The 17849-nt window shown below is 41.9% G+C and overlaps 3 protein-coding genes across 7 annotated transcripts in view; 1 reads left to right on the top strand and 2 right to left on the bottom strand.

Moving 5' to 3' along the window:
- Positions 1 to 459: 459 nt before the first annotated feature.
- LOC105224885 (pseudouridylate synthase 7 homolog) lies at positions 460 to 3190 on the bottom strand. Its single transcript, XM_011203117.4, has 5 exons — positions 2991 to 3190; positions 2729 to 2916; positions 2268 to 2664; positions 1652 to 2204; positions 460 to 1570 (listed from the first exon to the last, which is right to left on the bottom strand). The coding sequence occupies exons 1-5, from the start codon at positions 3089 to 3091 to the stop codon at positions 659 to 661; spliced, it is 2151 nt and encodes a 716-aa protein (XP_011201419.2). The 5' UTR covers positions 3092 to 3190; the 3' UTR covers positions 460 to 658.
- Positions 3191 to 3489: 299 nt separating this feature from the next.
- On the top strand, positions 3490 to 4731 carry LOC105224886 (negative elongation factor E). The gene is made up of 4 exons (XM_011203118.4): positions 3490 to 3653; positions 3716 to 4233; positions 4322 to 4488; positions 4606 to 4731. The coding sequence occupies exons 1-4, from the start codon at positions 3573 to 3575 to the stop codon at positions 4695 to 4697; spliced, it is 858 nt and encodes a 285-aa protein (XP_011201420.1). The 5' UTR covers positions 3490 to 3572; the 3' UTR covers positions 4698 to 4731.
- A 130-nt stretch (positions 4732 to 4861) lies between these two features.
- The window catches only part of LOC105224887 (uncharacterized), a 60414-nt gene continuing 47426 nt past the window's right edge, over positions 4862 to 17849 (bottom strand). For 4 of the 5 annotated variants that reach the window (XM_049458263.1, XM_011203119.4, XM_011203120.4 and 1 more), the window contains 4 exons: positions 11701 to 13705; positions 11396 to 11628; positions 11070 to 11303; positions 4862 to 8298 (listed from right to left, as the gene is read on the bottom strand). In XM_049458263.1, coding sequence (XP_049314220.1) covers positions 5757 to 8298; positions 11070 to 11303; positions 11396 to 11628; positions 11701 to 13705 — 5014 coding nt within the window. In that variant the 3' untranslated portion in view covers positions 4862 to 5756. Of the gene's footprint in view, positions 8299 to 11069; positions 11304 to 11395; positions 11629 to 11700; positions 13706 to 14100; positions 17676 to 17849 lie in introns of those variants that run through there. The other variant, XM_011203122.4, reaches the window with a different exon arrangement.

Genomic DNA, 17849 nt, shown 5'->3' with positions numbered 1-17849 from the left:
AGCGAAGCAATGCTATGTATCGATTTGTTTTTGTTGTAATACAAATCGTCTGTTGCTTTTAACTGTTTTATTTTTGTATTGTGGCTATTTTTGAACGCGGTATTTTTGAGCATTCAACTTAAATATATTCTGAATATGTATGTAAGTGCGATAACAAACTGAAAATAAGAAAATAACTTCTAAACTCATTCCAAATAAAAAAGTTTTTCATACAAGGACACAATTTCAAACCCATATCTCAAAACCAAAGAGACTACTTCGCATATATACAGACAGGCAAGGGTAAATCGCTTCATTAATGATAAGGAAAATCGTTAATTTAAATAGTGTACTGATAAAAGATGTCTAAGGCTTAAGTCTACTTAGATCAGTGGTAATATTTTCTAAAACATAAATTAATATGTTATGACAATATTTTTTTTAAATCGATTTAAGCTATTTTAAAATATAACCACAATATTTGGACTTTTAACCATAATTTTGGATTTGTTTATTGTTTACTTTTATTCTGTAGTTGTAAATACCATAAGATATGTCAAACAAATCTTTTGAGACTTGTCAGTTATAATTTACACACAACACAGTGGAGTAGTTTACTTACATAAATCTGTACGAATTACATGTATAAAATGCACTATCTTGTTAGAGTTACTAACTACTAAGAAGGTTTTGATTTCTTCTCCTCCACCTCTGCTGTCTCATCAGCTGTCAATTTTCGCTTTTCTGTTGTTGCTACCTCTCCGACGCTTTCAACCTGCGCTGCGTCTTCCTTACCTTCATTCACCTCTGTGGTCTGTTGTTTGTCTCTGACTTTACTCATTTCATCTTTTTCAATTTTCAATTGTTGCGCCGCCGAGGTATCCGATTTTAGCAGCTCCCGCAGAAACATGGTGGCATACACCGATGGCGGCAAGCAAAAATCTAATAATAGCGCTTTTAAGTCGCCGTTGCCCTCTGAGTTTTCTATTTTATCAGCTTTGCCAGCGATACGATCCCAATCGGATGCTATCAGTGTCTCTTCGGGTGTGGAGTACTTACGGAATTTCCATGTTAATTCGCGGGGACATATCAACAATTTGCGATAGGCACCAGCCATAGCAAAAGTTTTGACTTTATGACGTAATTTTTCAGATGACAAACCATATTCAGCGAGTATCTCTTCATACCAAGCGCCAACTTCATTGCTGGGATAAGTGATATCATGACCTGGTAAGGGTAGTACTACGTCGAAAAGCGTATAATTGCCGCTGACAATGTCGTCTTCAGTTAAAGCTTTGACTTTACGCTTAAAAATTGAATCTTCATTCTTTGCATCGGAAGCGGTAGTTTCAGCATCTTCCTTTATCTCAGGATTATCTTCATTATTCTCAATGTCTTCTGCTGCATTATCGGTAGGATTATCTAAATCACATTTTTCAATGATGTCCTCGTCCATTTCTTCTTTATTGCGATAAACTAAATCGCCTGGTATCAGCTTAAAACCGTATTCTTTTATGCGTCGGGATGCAATGCGGTTGAACACAAAACTTTGAAACGAGTGAGGGTAAAGCAAGAGCATGTTGCGTGGTATCTAATATTTAAAAATAATAATAGAATAGATTAATATATCTAATTTCGTCTAATGCAATTTTTACTACCACAAAAGCCTCACCTTTCTTAACGCCGCTGCATAATCATTTTCTCCATATTTCGCCAAGCCATCTAGCAATTTCTTCTCAATAAATTCATTAGGAATAAACATTGCTGCCGCAGCAGCTGAATTACGCTCATCCCACCACTTCTTGCGCACTTCATCCATGAAGGGCAGATCATTTGAGCGTGGTTTTAGAATGAGCTCTGCAACCGTTTTATAATCCGCCTTCAAAAGTGCAACACCAATTTCATAAGTCGGTATATCGGCGTGATTGCCAAAACGCTGTAAACCAAAATAATTTATAAAGCCTTTGTCACGTAAACTCTCTAGCGCTTTCTGAATTTCGGCTTCATCACCAGTAACATGTCGCAAAGCGATTCTAAAACGATTGCCTTTTAAATCACCCAATTTGAGCACATCATTGCTGAATGTGAAATTGCCTATTCGTACGTATGACTTTTGAGCTGCCGTTAGAATTTGTGAAGGAAGTCGTCGTTTTATGCAAAACTTCTGCGTAGTTTTGGCCCTTTTATCTTTCGTACCACAATAATTAACGTTAGATGGGTGCATACTAAAATAGATTGGTAGTAAAGTGTAAAAAAAAAAGAAGAAAGTGGATGTTCTCGAAACTTACCCAATACGTGAAGCTAAACGTGATGCTGCCTCGCTGGTTTCCATGTTTTCTTTATATACCAGGAAATGTACATATTCACCCGGAAAATTCCAACGCGTTCGTTTCTCACTGTTGGAATTAAATTTGGGCTTCATTACGCGTATAATTCGTTCCTCTGTAGAATCTTTTACTTCAGTCACTGTTGAACCAACCAGCTTGGAGCTATATAATGTTTTAAGCATATCGTGTATTTGTCCACGCTCTGTTTTATCTAACGCCGTCACTATTATATCTATGGGTTGCGCTGCTGGATCTTTCGCACTTAAGGCGGCTAATGCTGACATTTTATCCCAAGTGTCATCTGTTATGATTTCACGAAATTTTTTACGAGCAGCTGCCAACTCCTCCTCATCAAGTGCTATAAGAATATTTTATTGTTTACAAAAATCGCATCTTCTTTACATGGAAAATTTTAAATTTACTAGGTTCCGCTGGCTTTGGCACTGTCAAATCGTTCAATTGTAAAACTTTTCCATCTAGATCAATTTCATTAACATGAAAATCAGAAAAACGTGATTTTACAACTCCAGTGAATCCAGCACCATTGCTAACATATTCGGTTATACCCACTTGATCTTCCCGCAAGCTATTCTTATTAGACCCATCCTTTCTAATAACAAATCATATATGTATGTATGTAAAAAGTCAATGCAATATAAACACACGAAAACATGTGGTACCTACTTTGGTAGCCTTTTTCTCCATTCCTCCTCTGGACCTGGACGATGTTTAGTGTGCATTTGCTTTGGACGCCATGAGGTTTTCGCTTTTTTTCTTTGTGGCATGGCGAAAATATCAAATTGATTATTTAAATTATAAACTACCGGCTTTTATTAACTAAAATGTGCAGCAAATAACTAAAGACTGTTATCGTGCGATAACTTATATTGCAAGTATCGATATATTGTGGGAAATCGATGACCAAAAGCAATCAATGCTTTTAGTTATAAATACAATTTTTGTTTGGCAAATAACATTCTTAAAAAAAAAAAATAATTAGGTTTCAATGATAATTCAATACTTAGCACATCTACTGTATCGAATGGAATTATTATATAAATTTTATTATAAAATCAACTATAAAAATATTTATAACTTTTATTCGTTCGCACAGTTCGCGAACGAAGGAAAAACTCGGTGTCAGCTGTACAAATAATTTTAAAGTGTAGGCAACTCTGTTCCGAAAACAACAATAAACAATTTCTTTGCCAATTGTCAAAAAGTGAGAAATATATTTTCGTTTCTTGCAATAAATTAAAAATAAATATGGTTTATATACATTTCCCAACAACTTTAACCGAGGAAGAGCATATGCTACAAGCAAAATATCAAAAGCTAAAGAAAAAGGTAACTAATTTTCAATGCAATGTTTCCCGTTGTAATGCAATGTTTCCCGCGTCTCTTTGCAGAAAAAAGCCTTGCAAGCGCTAAAAGCACCAAAACCAGAACCAGAGAAACCACTAACATTAAAGCGTCCCACTGACGCCCGCGATGCACGTGAAGTAGCGCGTAAATTAATTAAAAGTGGCGCAATACCAGCTATCCAAAAGCAGCAAACCAAACAAGACCAAACCTCATTTAAACGTCCCAAGGGACAAGAGCGCGCTAAGCGTGCGCCCGAAACCAGCGTAGCAGCCTATCAACCATTCTCGTCTACACAAAATGATGTGGCACAAGAGACCATCATTAGTGAAATCATAAAAGAAGAGCCGCGTATGCAAAACCTTTATCAACATTTCGCCACTGAACGTGATCGCAAAGAACGTGGTCTAAATGATAAAACGCCATTAGATTCAACACAACCAGAAAAGCCACGTACCGGCAATACCATATTCGTCTCGGGAAATAAAGTAACCGAAGAATTTTTGAAGAAAACTTTCAACGATTATGGCACAATTGTTAATGTGTCAATGGAAATCGAGAAAAGGTGAGTAATGAAAATGTGCGAGTTGTAAACAAGTACAACAAGTGGTAGTAAGTTTTACTTGCCGTTATTTACACATTCCTTTTTGTAGCCGTGGGTTCGTTTCGTTTGCTAAACCAGAATCAGCTGATCGTGCTATTGCCGAAATGCATGGCAAAAGCGTTAACGGGATTAATTTGCAAGTGCAACTGGCGCGCCGCCAGCCACAAATTGAGCCTATAAATGACGCTTCATCTTCGGCCGTGTGGTCGTCTATAGGTAAGAAAATCTATATTTTGGGAGAGGCCAACTTTTTGTGTGCCTTAGCTATAGTAATATTGCTGTTATTTACTTTGTTTTTATTTTTTAATTTTTTATTTCAATTATCAATTGCAGCGGCGAGCGATTCGCAAAAGGGCAGCCACAAAGACGGCCGCGAAATGGTTCAGTATGACGAAGACTTTTTATTGCAAACAAGTTTTGAATAAATACTGTTTAAAAATTATAATATATAATAATATACCAATTAAGTTATAAGCCTTCGCCAGCGTTAGCAGCAATAACTTAACATCATATTCCTACATTTATGAAGCAAATTGTGAAAATTTTCCGCTTTAAGGTAGGCAAAGGCCAACAATATGTACACAAGTAGTTTGTTTGAACTTTACTTTATTGAAAAATTTTACACTTTCAGTATTTCTAAATATGAGTGTGTATGAATTTTGAATATATAATTATTATAAATAATAAATATTGTAGTGTAGTTAACAATAATGCATAAATTTTAAGCGATCAAATTAACACATAAACTATTTGATTGCTTACATTTAATAAAAATAATAATAATAATAATAAAAACATTTCCGATTACTGCAAAGTTTAATAAATTAAAGAAACTTATAAAAAAGAGTAATAGAAAACAATAACGGTACTTGATACGGCATCGTACGTATTTATGTGTGTAATATGCGTATATGCCATCAATAATAACATGATTTTTAAATTTTAGGTCCATTATGAAAATTTCATTGCAAAAATATATATGTATGTCTGTATATCCTAAACATATTTACATATTTATATGTAAATACATATGCAACATACGTTGTTAATTAGCGTTTGTTAGTTCTGTAGAAATTGCTTATTGCATATTCGTCGCACTTCGTCGTTTATTTATTAAATTTTCGTACAAAATTATTGCAACAATTTAGTTAAATTTTATTCGTCGCTTAGTTGAACTCTTCGCCGAAACCAATACAAAGACACAGCAGGCGTTCAGCTAGCTGGCAACTTAAAGCATACGGAGCATGCGCGCTCGGCACGAAGCGTCGTTCCCTGATATTCGTATTTCTTATTTATGTACATAACTGTTTCAAAAGTACATAGGTATTTTCATATTCGAAATTCCATATAAAACATAAAATGCAAACAACTTTCAAACGCACACGCTCGGCAACGGCTTGTGGTTGTGGGCAAAACGCATACGACGCCTGGAAAAAGAGGAACTAAAAGAGACTATGTATCTTCACTATGCACCATCGCTACTCCTACGACTGGCGCGCGCCACTCCCAGGCGGATTGAAGAAGTCCCAATGATGCGTGTGTACGCTGCGGCCCGCCAGCATATACACAACCAACGTGAATGATATGACCACGAAGAGCGCAAGCAATGTCGGTATATGATGCACTTGACCCTCAACATTCTTGTCCGCCTCGGCACCACGAATTGCCGCAGTCACGCGGTTCAGCAATTGTACCAACGATAGGCTACAGGCCGACATGAATTGTTTGCCCGCCTTTGCTACGGTCTGCGGTTCGTTTGGTGGGCGTGTGCTACTACGCGAACGTCTGCTATGCGAGCGCGAGCGCGTCTCCTCACGTTCGCCCAATTCATCGTAATCCTCACACTCGGAACATGATGATTCACATCTGCGGTGGTGGCGATGATGATGATGGTGGTGATGATGTGGTTGTTGTCTTCTTTGCTGTGCGTTGGCTTCGTTGCCGTCGGCGCTGCCGCTGTATGGCGGTTCGTCGGCGCGTCGTAGATTATAGAAACCCAGCGGTGGCAATGATTGCAGATATTCGGTTGTGGCGTAGACGGGCGGTGGGACGTTCATGTGTGTGGGATATGCCAACGGATCGGTTTGTGTTTCTTCATCGTAATTTCTTAGCTGTTGCAGCGCTATCTCGTCGCTCGTGTCTGCTGCTGTTCGTTTGCTGCCTTCCAAGTCGCGTTGGCGCGGCGGTTTTGGTGGTGGTACCACTTCACGCGCCGGCGAACGCTCTTCGCTGCTCGCTTGTAAGCTAGTTTGTGTTTCGACGGTTAACAGCTGGCTGCAATCGGTAGTGCGCACACGCTCCACAATATCCTCAATGAAACCCTCCGGCAAAGCTATATTTTTCACAATCAAATTGCCCGATTTACACTCCAGCTCCTCGGCGGATATTTGCGCGCCATGCAGCTGTGAGACCATGATTTGTCCGGCTTGTAGCGCATGCACGCGTAAGCGTTCCACCTCAAGTTCACCCAAATGCGCTGGGAGCTGAGGTGGCGGCTGAGCTAGTGGCGCTGCTGCTAATGTTGGCACAGGTGTTAATTCCTTCGAAGTCTCCTCCACCAAAGCTAGCGTCGGTGGCAGTTCCAATGCTGTGGTTGATTTGCGTCGCGGTGGTGGTAGTGGTGGCTCTTCAAATGCCGTCGCTTCCTCCCGATCTTCAGTTAACACTGCAGCCGCATCGGTGGTGTCGCGTGTTTCCACTAGACTTTCAGCCTTATCTTCGTAAGTGAAGTGTTTATCTTGTGCAAGGGTTGGTGTCACTTCTTCAGCTGTTGTCGGCGCTACGTTGTCCTCCTCTTCCGTTGGCGCTTCATCGATTTCACTTATTTTCTGTGCATCTTCCTCTTCCGTTGGCGCTTCTTCAATTTCACTCATTTTCTGCTCATCTTCGTCAGCATTTGTTGACGCTTCGTACCGCTCACTGTCTGTTTGGATTTCTTGCAGTAACTCTTCTTTCATTTCCGCTACATCTAACTCGAGCTCTTCCTCATCCTCCTTTCCAGAAGTTTCGTCTCCGATATAGCGGTCGTAACTACTTCTCGCCAGACTACCTTCGTCTGCCCGCTTTTCATATTCACTAGCATATTCGCTTAACTCAGCTTCTTCCTTTTCGTCCTCATAGTTGCTGTCTGCTTGTGCGCGCAGTTCGTCCAGCGCGGCATTCAGTTCCTCAGAGCTCGGTCCGACTGAATATTCGCTAAGTGCATGCTTTGATTCTTCTTCTTCATCATGCGATGTTGTGGCTTCCACATCGGATTTACTCTGCTGTTCGCTATCCGTAAGCAGACCCTCTCGACGTAAGGCTTCCTCCTCGAGATCCAAATCGTCAATTGGACGCACAATCAATGAGGCCTCCAACATGGTCTCGGCCTGTTGACTGGGTATAGGTGTGGAAATGCGTCTTTCGATCACCACAGCCGAGGGTGTTGGTGGACGACTTTGTGACTTGGAGCGATCCGCTTGCGAGGAGGCACGCGAACGCTCCGACATGCTACGTTGATTCGCATCGCGGAAGCGCTGCAAACCGCGCGTTAGCTGCTCTTCTTCTGTAAGTGGTGCCGCGACCGCCTCTTCGGCAGCTTTAATCTTCAACTCTTCCTCACGCAGCAGCTCATCCAACGTCTTGCGCAAGCTATTTATACGCGGCTCAATGATGCGCATATCTTCGGTGATTTCGAACTCTTCGCATTCGAAATCGTCTGGTAGCGGGTCGGTTTGCGTGGACACCTCCACCTCGGGTAGACGCGTTTCTTCCTCTTCCAAATCCACATCGGTCGGATCGTAGCTATCCGCAGTGGATGAGGTCGCAATTTTATCATCGGCGAAGTCGCGTTCGTGTAACGAGACAAAAGCGCTATGCGCCGAGCTTTTACTTTCGGCGCGTTGACGTTTCTCACGCGGTGGGCGTGGTGGTGGTGGCAATGGGCGGAATTTCATTTTATTTATAATCTCACCAGACTGCAAGTCTCGTGGTGATTCGGGACGCTCCTGTTGCAAGGCTTCGGGCTCCTCGTAATCATCCTCCAGTCTGGGTCGTGTATGTAACGTAAGAGAGAGTGAAGAATGTAGACAAAGAGAAGAGGTAATAAGTAGTGGTTAGTAGAGCTTCTGGAAAAGTGAAAGCGCCAAAAACCAAAACCAACAACAACAATGTAAGCAGCGAACGAAAAATTGGAAAAATATGCAATAACAAAAGAAACGAACACCAAAAACAGCAAACGAAACAAAATAAGTTTATGTTTTGCAATGATTTTTTTATTTTCTAACATAATTTTTTTATTTGTGTATTTTTTCATGTAGTTTGTATGTATGTAACTGTAAATGTATGTGAGTGTGTTTTTTTTTGTAGTTAGTTTAAGTATTTATCGTAAATGAAACAATTTCGCGGTGAAGCCTTCACAGCAATGATTTTGGCATGTAACCTTATGAGCATTAGGGACGTTCTAAATTCAAAAATATTATTATTTTTTCATAATTTTGCCCCCAAGTGTAAAATTGATGCTTTTTATATATTTATAACTGATTAGGAATAATTTTGGCATGTAGGCTTATGGGCATTAGGGGCGTTCTAAATTCCAAAAAAATTTCTTTTCATAATTTTGCGCGCAAGTGTAAAAGCTATGGTGTTTATATATTTATAAGTGATTAGGAATGATTTTGGCATGTGAGCTTATGGGCATTAGGGGCGTTCTAAATATAAAAAAAATCATAATTTGGCTCGCAAGTGTAAAATCTCTTGATATGATAAATTAGGTTAAGTCGAATGGTTGGTATTTTGATTTCTGGTAAAATTCGGGATATATTATTTATCTCTTTATTAAAGCGATTTCAAACTCTCGGCTACGTATATAGTTAAGGATAAAACAAAAGTTTAAAACAACTCAAATTGATACCTTAAGTCGCCTTAAGACTTTAGACTCTAATATACCGCCAACTGCCACAGATCTTTTCTTGGTCTCATATCTAATGTATAATATTTGTACCGTAAAATATATACTCCGGCTAAAGTCTATTATTCGATATTTCGAATAAGGCATAGCAAAAATATATAGCATAAATATTCTCACAACTCAATCAAGAGTAAAAATATTAGGGTGGTTCTTAAATCACCGCTTTCTACATTCTTGATTGCTTAATGAAGATAGCAAAGGAACTGTCAAACAACAAATTCATTAGTCAAAGTAAGCGAAAGCTTTAGGTTAGGTTAGGGTAATCTGGTGGACCACACAGTCACACATAGACGAGTTTTGGTCCTTTGCCATATCAGATGGAACTCAGTTGCTTGGTCCATGAGAAGTAGTCATCCTTTAGGATGCCAGGACTTGACGCGAATTTTAACAGACTCTGTGGCCTCACTATCGATACCTCCTCTAGTGTATCATACCGTCGGGACCTCAGATGCTTTTAGCGTAGTCTTGCCAATGCGGAAAGAGTGCACAAAAGATGCTTCATTGTTGCCCAAGTGCCTTGCTCTAGACTTTAAAAAGCTTTTAATTATTTGAAACCATTTGGGAGAGTGTTCTATATAATAGAACTTCGAATTGAAATCTTAAATATATAATATTTGAATTCATGACAGGCAATACAGACATGTCTATTAATTGATAGGGTCTCCGACGATTCTTTGGCGGTGTTACAAACGTTGTGGCAAACTAAAAACCCACTTCAGTATGAAAAAAAAATAGTTGATGTCGAGACTGAAAATTATACCAATGTGATTCTGTAAAGCGTTTTGGAAATGTGCCAAATGAGGAAAAAATTTTGGTAAATACCTTAATAGGCGTCAAAAAATAGTTTATTTCTTATAAATACTTCAAGACTAGATCGACAATTGAAGATAAATCTTTTTTTACAGCCTTTGGAAAAAATTTTCGGGTCCCCGCAACTAATGGTATATCCCTTCATAAAAGCTCTAAATGGGCATATCTTCGGTAGGCGAACAGCTCTAAAATTAAATGCCTTTTAACTTCTTAGTCTCTGATTTTGCTGCTAAAACCCGTAGACATTTTGGGAAGTGAAACCAATTTCTGCCACATGGGATCATACGAGGAGGTCTTAAGGGGTTACATGGGTTTATGGATTTCCAAAAATCGATTTTTTTTATTGTCTTATTAATTTCTACAACACCTTTAGAACATTGTCCTAAATTTTCCAACAAAAAAATTAAAATAAAAAAATTCCAGCTTTTATTTTGGAAGTGTAGAGCTTGTGTCTAATACCAGTGTGAATATCTACACACATGTATGTATGTATATGCGAGTATGTGGCCAAATACCTATGAAATTAACAGAAAACCTGTGCGGGCAATGTTTAGAACACCCCTAATATTTTATGAATTACTGCTACTACATATATTCTGGTATTCGCCTAAATGCCTTTCATGTAAGCTTAAAAAATATTATTGAAGCCAAGCTTTGCTCTTGCTCATTAAACACAAACACACACATACATATTATATAATAAAATAAAAATTGGAAAAAATATTAATAACAATGGAATTCGATCTCGATATGGACGCTCTACTTACAATACTAATGAACGTTTACATTTAAGCAAGTAACAACAAAAATACTTTCAAACAACAACAATTTTACACAACAAACTGAAATTTTTAGTAAATTAAGCATTACAAAAACAAAGAATAAAAAATAAAATGAAGTGCGCGCAGTGTTTGCATCGGCCACTCCCACATTTGGGAATGAAACAAAACTCGTTTTTTTAAAAACTCAAAAGTGTTCATTTTTCCAAAAATATTGCATTCAAACGTGCATTTTTTGCTTTTGTGTGTTTCGTGCTTACATTTGCGGCGCCACTTCTAAGCTTGTAGCTGATTTGCGGCGCGGCGGCACTGGTTCCTCCATTGTGGACGGTGTGTAGGCGCGGGGTGGTGGCGGACGCTCGGGTGGCGGCGTGCTGCTCTTCGCAGAGCCGCTGGATATGGAGGCAAAGCGCTCGCCGGGCGAACGTGAGAATTTCTTTCGGCGAGCTGGTGGCGTTGGCTTCGGCAATTGCTCCTTTCGTACAATCGCGTAACTGTAGGCAGAAAAGTCGAAAAATGCATGAAAAATTAAAAAAAATATTAAATTTTTTGAGACAAAAAAATGGTTTCATAAACTACTACGCACCCATCGTTCTCCATCATGTCGATTATGTACTTGTCCTTGTCCATATTCGAGTCACGTTCGGCTTGCGATTCCTCGTGGTCATCGTAACCTAACGAATCGGCGCCACGTGACGTGCGATCGTCTTCATCGTAACGGCTAGTTGCTCTAGATTTGCGCGCCTCCAACGCTGGTGCGAATTTTTCGGTCTCCGCAAGGGGTATAGGATATTCGTGTTCAGTGCGATAAACTATTACCTAAATACATTCAAAGAATTAAAAGCGTTAGTAGATATTTTCATTAAGAGATCTAAAACTCATTACACTTACATCGTCGGTTGGCTGTAAACGACTATTCGATACCGATCGACCACCGAAACCGTTCATATACGAATCCTTATCCATTGAATTGTCTCGCGTCGTATCACGTTTGCGACGTCTGGGCGCTTGCGGCGCTGGCACACCATCGTTGACACCCTCTGGCTCGCCTGGGAAGACCTGTTTGCCTACAATATCCAAGTCATTCATTTCCACCTCATCCTCGTGGTCTTTGTAACTGTTGCGTGGCGGTCGTAAATATTCCTCGTCATCGTCGAAATATGGTTCGTGTCGTATATGCTCAGCTACGGGAAAATCTTGACTATCCATAGAATATTTGCTGCGACTGCGTCCCTTACGCAGTGGACGTTTGGGCGTATTGAAGTAATCGCTGCCATTTTGTGACATCGACAAATCATCGCCATATTCGCTACGCTGCGATTCCAGATCCTGCGATACATCTTGTGGCCGATAGCTTTTGTGTAGTCGCTTAGGTTTCGGCGGTGGTATATCATAGTCCCTGTATTCCATGCTTTCCCTGGTTTGTCCTACATGTTCTAATGCATTCATGGGTCTGTCGTAGCCCTCACGTATCGCATTACTTATATACTGTCGCAACTCGATGTTGTCTTCGGAGACACCACGTTTTCGTAGGAAAAATTCATCGTCATCAATTTCTTCCATAACAACTTTCTTGCCAGAGCTCGCAGTGGATTGCGTTTCTTGTGGCAATACATCGTCGGAGGGATATTTTAAGTAACTTGCCTCAGCCTCTAACTCGGCTTTGCGTAACAATTTATTCTTTTCAATCTCTTTCTCCGTCCAACCCTCAACATCTTTGCTATCTTCGGAGCGTAGATCAGAGTCTTGATGCACCATCGGACGTCTACGGAATTCGCCGGCACGCATTTTCGAGATCTCGTGTATGGCGCGATTCTCTTCATCGAATTCGGCAAACTGCTTGGTATCTGCAACACCGCCCAATATACCCATCTCTTGTACCTCGCTCTCCGTCTCTTCCAAATCATCCTTCATACGACGTTCTAGTGATGATTCGCGATCGAAGCTTTCCTGTTCACTGCCATAACGGCGATAACGTGAACCCTCGCTATCATTATAGCTGACATCGGAGAATTTGTCAGCCCAACGCGACCGCACAGGACCGGGACCGCGATCACCCTGTGGTGAATTGGAGGATTCCTGTGATGGTTGCGTTTCAGTGCTTGGTATTACACTGACTCCCGCCGTGTCCGTTTCCGTACCGAGTGATGCTTGCGTTTCCACCGGTTTCTTCTTACGAAATGCTCTCGGGTAGGTGCCGAAATTGAATTCGAACTTCTTTTTTTGTGGCTGTACGCTTGGCTCGGCGTCTGTTTGTTGTGTAGACACCTCCATTTCCTCATCTTGTGTCTCGTTCTCCTTAAACGACTTACTTCTTTTAAGCTTCAGCGTCGTGAACTTCTCGGGCAATTTGAATTTCGACATGTCAGGCTTATTAAATTTCGTAAATTCGGGACGCTTAAAGTCTTTCAATTTCGACATGTCGGGCCGTTTAATTTCCGGCATTTTAATTTTCGAGAACTCAGGTGCCTTAAAGCGTTTACGCTCCTTGGCCTTCGGACTCGACGATGCCGGTTTCTTGGCAGGTGTGCGTAATTTGGTCTTAATTTTTCCGGCTTGATTCTTTAAGCCCGCCTGCATTTTGCGGGTGCGATCCTGTGCGCTAGCCATAAAACCTTTCTTACGATTTTCCGGCTTCAAGGGCAGCTCCTCCAAGGCACTTGAATCCACTTGACTAGTATGTATTTCATAATCAGTACGCGACTCTGTACGTGGCGTGGTCGCTTCGGAACTAAAGTAACGCTCCTCCAAATCTCGCTGGAAATCTTCGGTGTCTTTGATTTCTTCGTGCAACTTCTCAATATTTCGTGCGAGATCTGATTTTTCAGTTTGAGTTTGCGGCGCCGCAGCTTGCTCGTCTTCGGCGGGTGCTGCGATAGGTTCATATTCATGATCACTGGAAAGGAAAATAATTAACACTTTATTTATGAAATACGATTTTTTAATTGAAGACGTCATTAGTATTTGGAAGAAAGCTGAAGTTGGTGTTATACATATTAATACACAAATGAAGGGAGAGTCTTTTGTACCAAGCACATAGTGTCGCATGAGCAAAGCAATGAGTTGAACTAAGCAAAGAAAGATGAAGTCATATGTATATGTGGAACCGAGTATGTGTGAAGAACCAGTCATACTTTGTTCGTTCCTTGATTTAGCTGCTTAGTTCCTTGCTTGCTTTGCAACACAATGTTGTCGGCCTTAGTGTTCGTGTGTGGGTAATGTGTGTGTCATTGTGGAGTCGAAAGTATTGTCAGAAAGACCAGTGTGCGTTCAAAAGGTTTGCATTCTTACCGAGAAAAGTATGTCCTTTCGAGAAATTCACTCTTATCTTTTTGTTGTTGAGAGAGATTGGAACTTTCGAATTCGGACAAACGTGATTTACGTTCATCGAAATTGAAACTAACGGTTTTTGTCATACGCGTACTATACAAATCTTCATGTGAACCGTGCAGTTTCTGTGCACGATCCTGCGACTGAGTTCGTCCATCCATAAAGGATGATTTACGTACCAATTTCGATTTTACTACCCGCCCGTCGGCCGATGGTGGACGTGGACGTGGTGGTAAGCTTCGTTGTGAGGCATCAGCTGATGACGATTGTTGCCCCAAATCACCACTACTGCCGGCGCCAATATTTATCGGTACCGAAATTAGCGTACCCTTGGGTATGTGAAAATGACTACCGCTTACGCCACCTATCGATGGTTCTTTGCTGCCGCGATTGAGCTCCGACTCGCTGCGCCGTGATTGCGCATCAATTTCGCTGCTATAAAATGTTCTATTTCCAGCCATAAATTGCTCCCGGCTCATTGCGGGTATTATGACGGGTGCAAACGCATCCGTTATGTTAACGGAAACTTGTTCGGAATTTAAAAAGTCCTCGCGACTGCTGTAAGCGGTAATCGGTGGCGTGGGCTGCACCGAACTTGGTGGCGGTTTGTTTGGGCGTACATTGTACTGATCCATTTCATCGACTTTCAATGAGAAAGTCTCTGTTACTTTTACGGACATTAGTTCTTTTTGTGGTGGTTTCGTAACAACAGCCGAGTTACCACTGACGATGGACATTGGTGTTGGCTTCGATTTAGTAAACATGCCCATCAATTTGGCAGGCACTGGGGAAGGCGATTTCTCACGTTGCGGTGTTGGTGAGGTCTGACGTAGCGGCGAAGGTGATTTTTGACGTTCCGACGTAAAGATTGGTTCAACTACTTGTGGTGCTTCCGCTGGATTTTTGTTGGATGTAAACATTGATTTGAATCTGGATGTGTAGGTGGGCTTCACTTCGGGCGGCGCATCTTGTAGCGGCACTTCGGTGTTTAGATCGGCGAAATGGAATTCAATAGTTTGTGCCTCTAAAGTATGACTACTTGGCATCGGCTTTTTTCGTCCATCCGGTGACATATTACGTTCCGGTGTACGTTGTCGCTTTAACGGCGTGGGCTTACTCGCTGTACGCGTTTGGTCGCTCGAGAAGTTAGTGGCGTCAGCAGCGCCCGGCAGCTGTAATGTGTCCATTCCGTTAAGCGGGGATTGTGCACGTTTCTTCGCTGATGACGGTGGTGGTGATTTAGAGCGCAGGTGCGCTTCTACCGCCTTCTGCGTTTCGCTCTGCACCAGCCTATCGATGTCGACTGTGGGTATGGCGCTGATGATTTGTATGCTTGTTTCTTCGGTGGGGTGCAAAGAAGGCGGATGTACTTCATCTCCACCGAGTGACGGTGGCCGCGTTGTCTGCATACGAATGTTGTCGTACACGTCTTCAACATTTCTAGTGGCTGCTATATTCTCTAACTCACTAACCACCTCCTGTAAAGGATCTGTCGTGGTGGCTGTAGGCGGCGCAACTGCCGGTGTAGGTTTCGGTGAGCGCGCTTTTGTAAAAGGTCGCCAGGAAGTTGCTGCTGGTTTGGTGACCGCCAATGGTGACAATTCCACTGTGCTTTCATCCTCATACGAGGAAAACTTGGACACATCAATTGGTCGATTCTGTGGCATAACACCACCCATTGCCGCATAATACATATTTTCTTTATTCTCCTCGGGACGCATATAGTCCGTAGACACAGGCGGTTTAGCGATGCGGTAGTCAGTTGCCGACGGCGAAGGCGATCTCTGTCTTGAAGCTGTGGCACGCTCGAAGTCCGGGCGCATGTCCGCAGCATCCGTGTTCGGCGTCGGTGTGGGCGCAATTAAATTCAATTGTGGCGCAGTTAGCTTAGGCGCCTGCTGTTGTTGTTGTAGCTGTGGTGCGGAAGTGAGCGCAAATCCATTTGAAATATCACCAGTAGGCGATGTAGGCACACTAGCAAGCAATAATGCAGGCGTTCCACGATGCGAGGCAAAATGTGAAAGATCAACATTGGAAGTGCGACGACTTGTGCTCGCTGAGCGCATTTCAAAACGTGTTTCCGTCCGCGTGGTTGGTATATTAATATCGGCCACAAAGAGATCCGATTTGGATGGCGAACGTGAGATGCGACGCAATGAGGTAACGCTACGTGTGGACCACGTTTCCGGGTCGCGCATACCACCGCTGGACATACGACGACTCAACGACATCTGACGACCGCGCTGCCCTGCCATGAATGTAGTCGGTACGCCAGGCATTTCGTTTTCCTGCGCATCGGAAATGCTACGCACCACCAAACCACGCGAACGCGCCACCTCCTCCAATTCCGGATATTTATCTACGAATGAGATATCCACCTGCGTTGTACTCTGGTCGAGCGTATGCTGTGCGCCCACACTACGCATCGAGAGCCGATCAATGTCCACATGCACATTACTGCCGATATTATAGCTACGTGTGGACAGCTGATCCATCTGTATTGCGGAACCCAAATTAGCGTGCTGAAACGGGTTGGGGGAATGCAGTTGGCCGCGTTCGCTGCCCACATCACTGTGGAAGCCCATAGTCGAAGTGGGTCGTGAGTCAGTGGCGGGATTCACGCGATCGGGCAGCAGCGAGTCACATTGAAAGTACTGACAAGCGCAGCGTACATCGAGCGAAGCTCCACTGGTGCTTTCGTTGCGCGACACAAAATGACGCTTCTCGGCCGGTAATGCACCAACCGAGGCCGAACGTCGTGGGTTCATGCTGCCCACAAGAGCTTTGTGGTCCGATCAGCTGTACAGCTTTATGCAGCAAGCGCTCGGGCAGCACACGCACGCGGGTGTAAAGTAGCTGCTATTTACTTTGTTAAGTGTCACGTTTGGTCCCAGCAACAACGTTCGGCTGATGATAGACGTAGTTGTCTTTTTTGTGCTCGTAGATCTTTGGTTTGTTTTTATTTTTATTTTTGTTGTTTTTTTGGTTTTTGCTTACGCTATTTTTAAACACACATACGTTTGAGAGCGCTGCCCGCGGGTAGGCATAACAATTTTGCTAAAATTTAATATTTCGTCGAAAATTTTTCTAAAAAAAAAAATTATAAAAAAGGATTCTCGTTTGTTTTCGTCGGTTTTGCTTCGGCGTTCGGAGTGGTTAAAATTTCAAACAGCTTTAACCGTTACAATTTTCACAATTTACGCCACTAAAAAGTCGACAAATTTGCGTAAATTTTACGTATAACAACAACACAATATTTTGTAAAAAAATAATAATAATAATTCGGCTGCAAAACTAGCACTTGAACGTATTAGACACTTGCAGCCAGGAATTTGCTGCTTTCTGACTGTCGCATCGTGCATATATTATGCTATATATTTATGATATTTTAAAATAGATTTATCTTTTGTCACAGCACAGTAACGGTCTCGCTATTCGCGCGTCCAACGCCAACCGCGCGTCTGCATCGTTGCGAATTTCAGCCAGGACTGAGAGCTTTTCACACTTTAGCCATAATGCCAAGAGTCGAGTCGTCGGCTGTTAACGACTAATTGACGACGAAAGCTGTGCGCCTTTGTCGTCTTTGCAAAAACAATTTCCCATTTCTTTTTTTTTAATTTTTTGTTGTTTTAAAATTAGCCAACAGCGTAGCATTTATTTGAGTTATTTCACTTTTCCGATCGTTCAACATTCAACGGCGTCGGCCGACG

The sequence above is a fragment of the Bactrocera dorsalis genome, chromosome 5 (assembly GCF_023373825.1).
Source record: "Bactrocera dorsalis isolate Fly_Bdor chromosome 5, ASM2337382v1, whole genome shotgun sequence".
NCBI classification, from domain to species: domain Eukaryota; kingdom Metazoa; phylum Arthropoda; class Insecta; order Diptera; family Tephritidae; genus Bactrocera; species Bactrocera dorsalis.
This window is presented reverse-complemented; position numbering and strand designations above follow the sequence as displayed.

Excerpts from the sequence above, each read along its gene's own strand:
- LOC105224885 (XM_011203117.4), bottom strand. The coding sequence starts at position 3,091 with ATGCCACAAAGAAAAAAAGCGAAAACCTCATGGCGTCCAAAGCAAATG. Across the intron at positions 2,917-2,990 it reads TGGAGAAAAAGGCTACCAAA|AAAGGATGGGTCTAATAAGA; the intron begins GTAGGTACCACA and ends ATTTGTTATTAG. Across the intron at positions 2,205-2,267 it reads CGTTTAGCTTCACGTATTGG|TATGCACCCATCTAACGTTA; the intron begins GTAAGTTTCGAG and ends AATCTATTTTAG.
- LOC105224886 (XM_011203118.4), top strand. The coding sequence starts at position 3,573 with ATGGTTTATATACATTTCCCAACAACTTTAACCGAGGAAGAGCATATG. Across the intron at positions 3,654-3,715 it reads ATCAAAAGCTAAAGAAAAAG|AAAAAAGCCTTGCAAGCGCT; the intron begins GTAACTAATTTT and ends GTCTCTTTGCAG. Across the intron at positions 4,489-4,605 it reads GGCCGTGTGGTCGTCTATAG|CGGCGAGCGATTCGCAAAAG; the intron begins GTAAGAAAATCT and ends TATCAATTGCAG.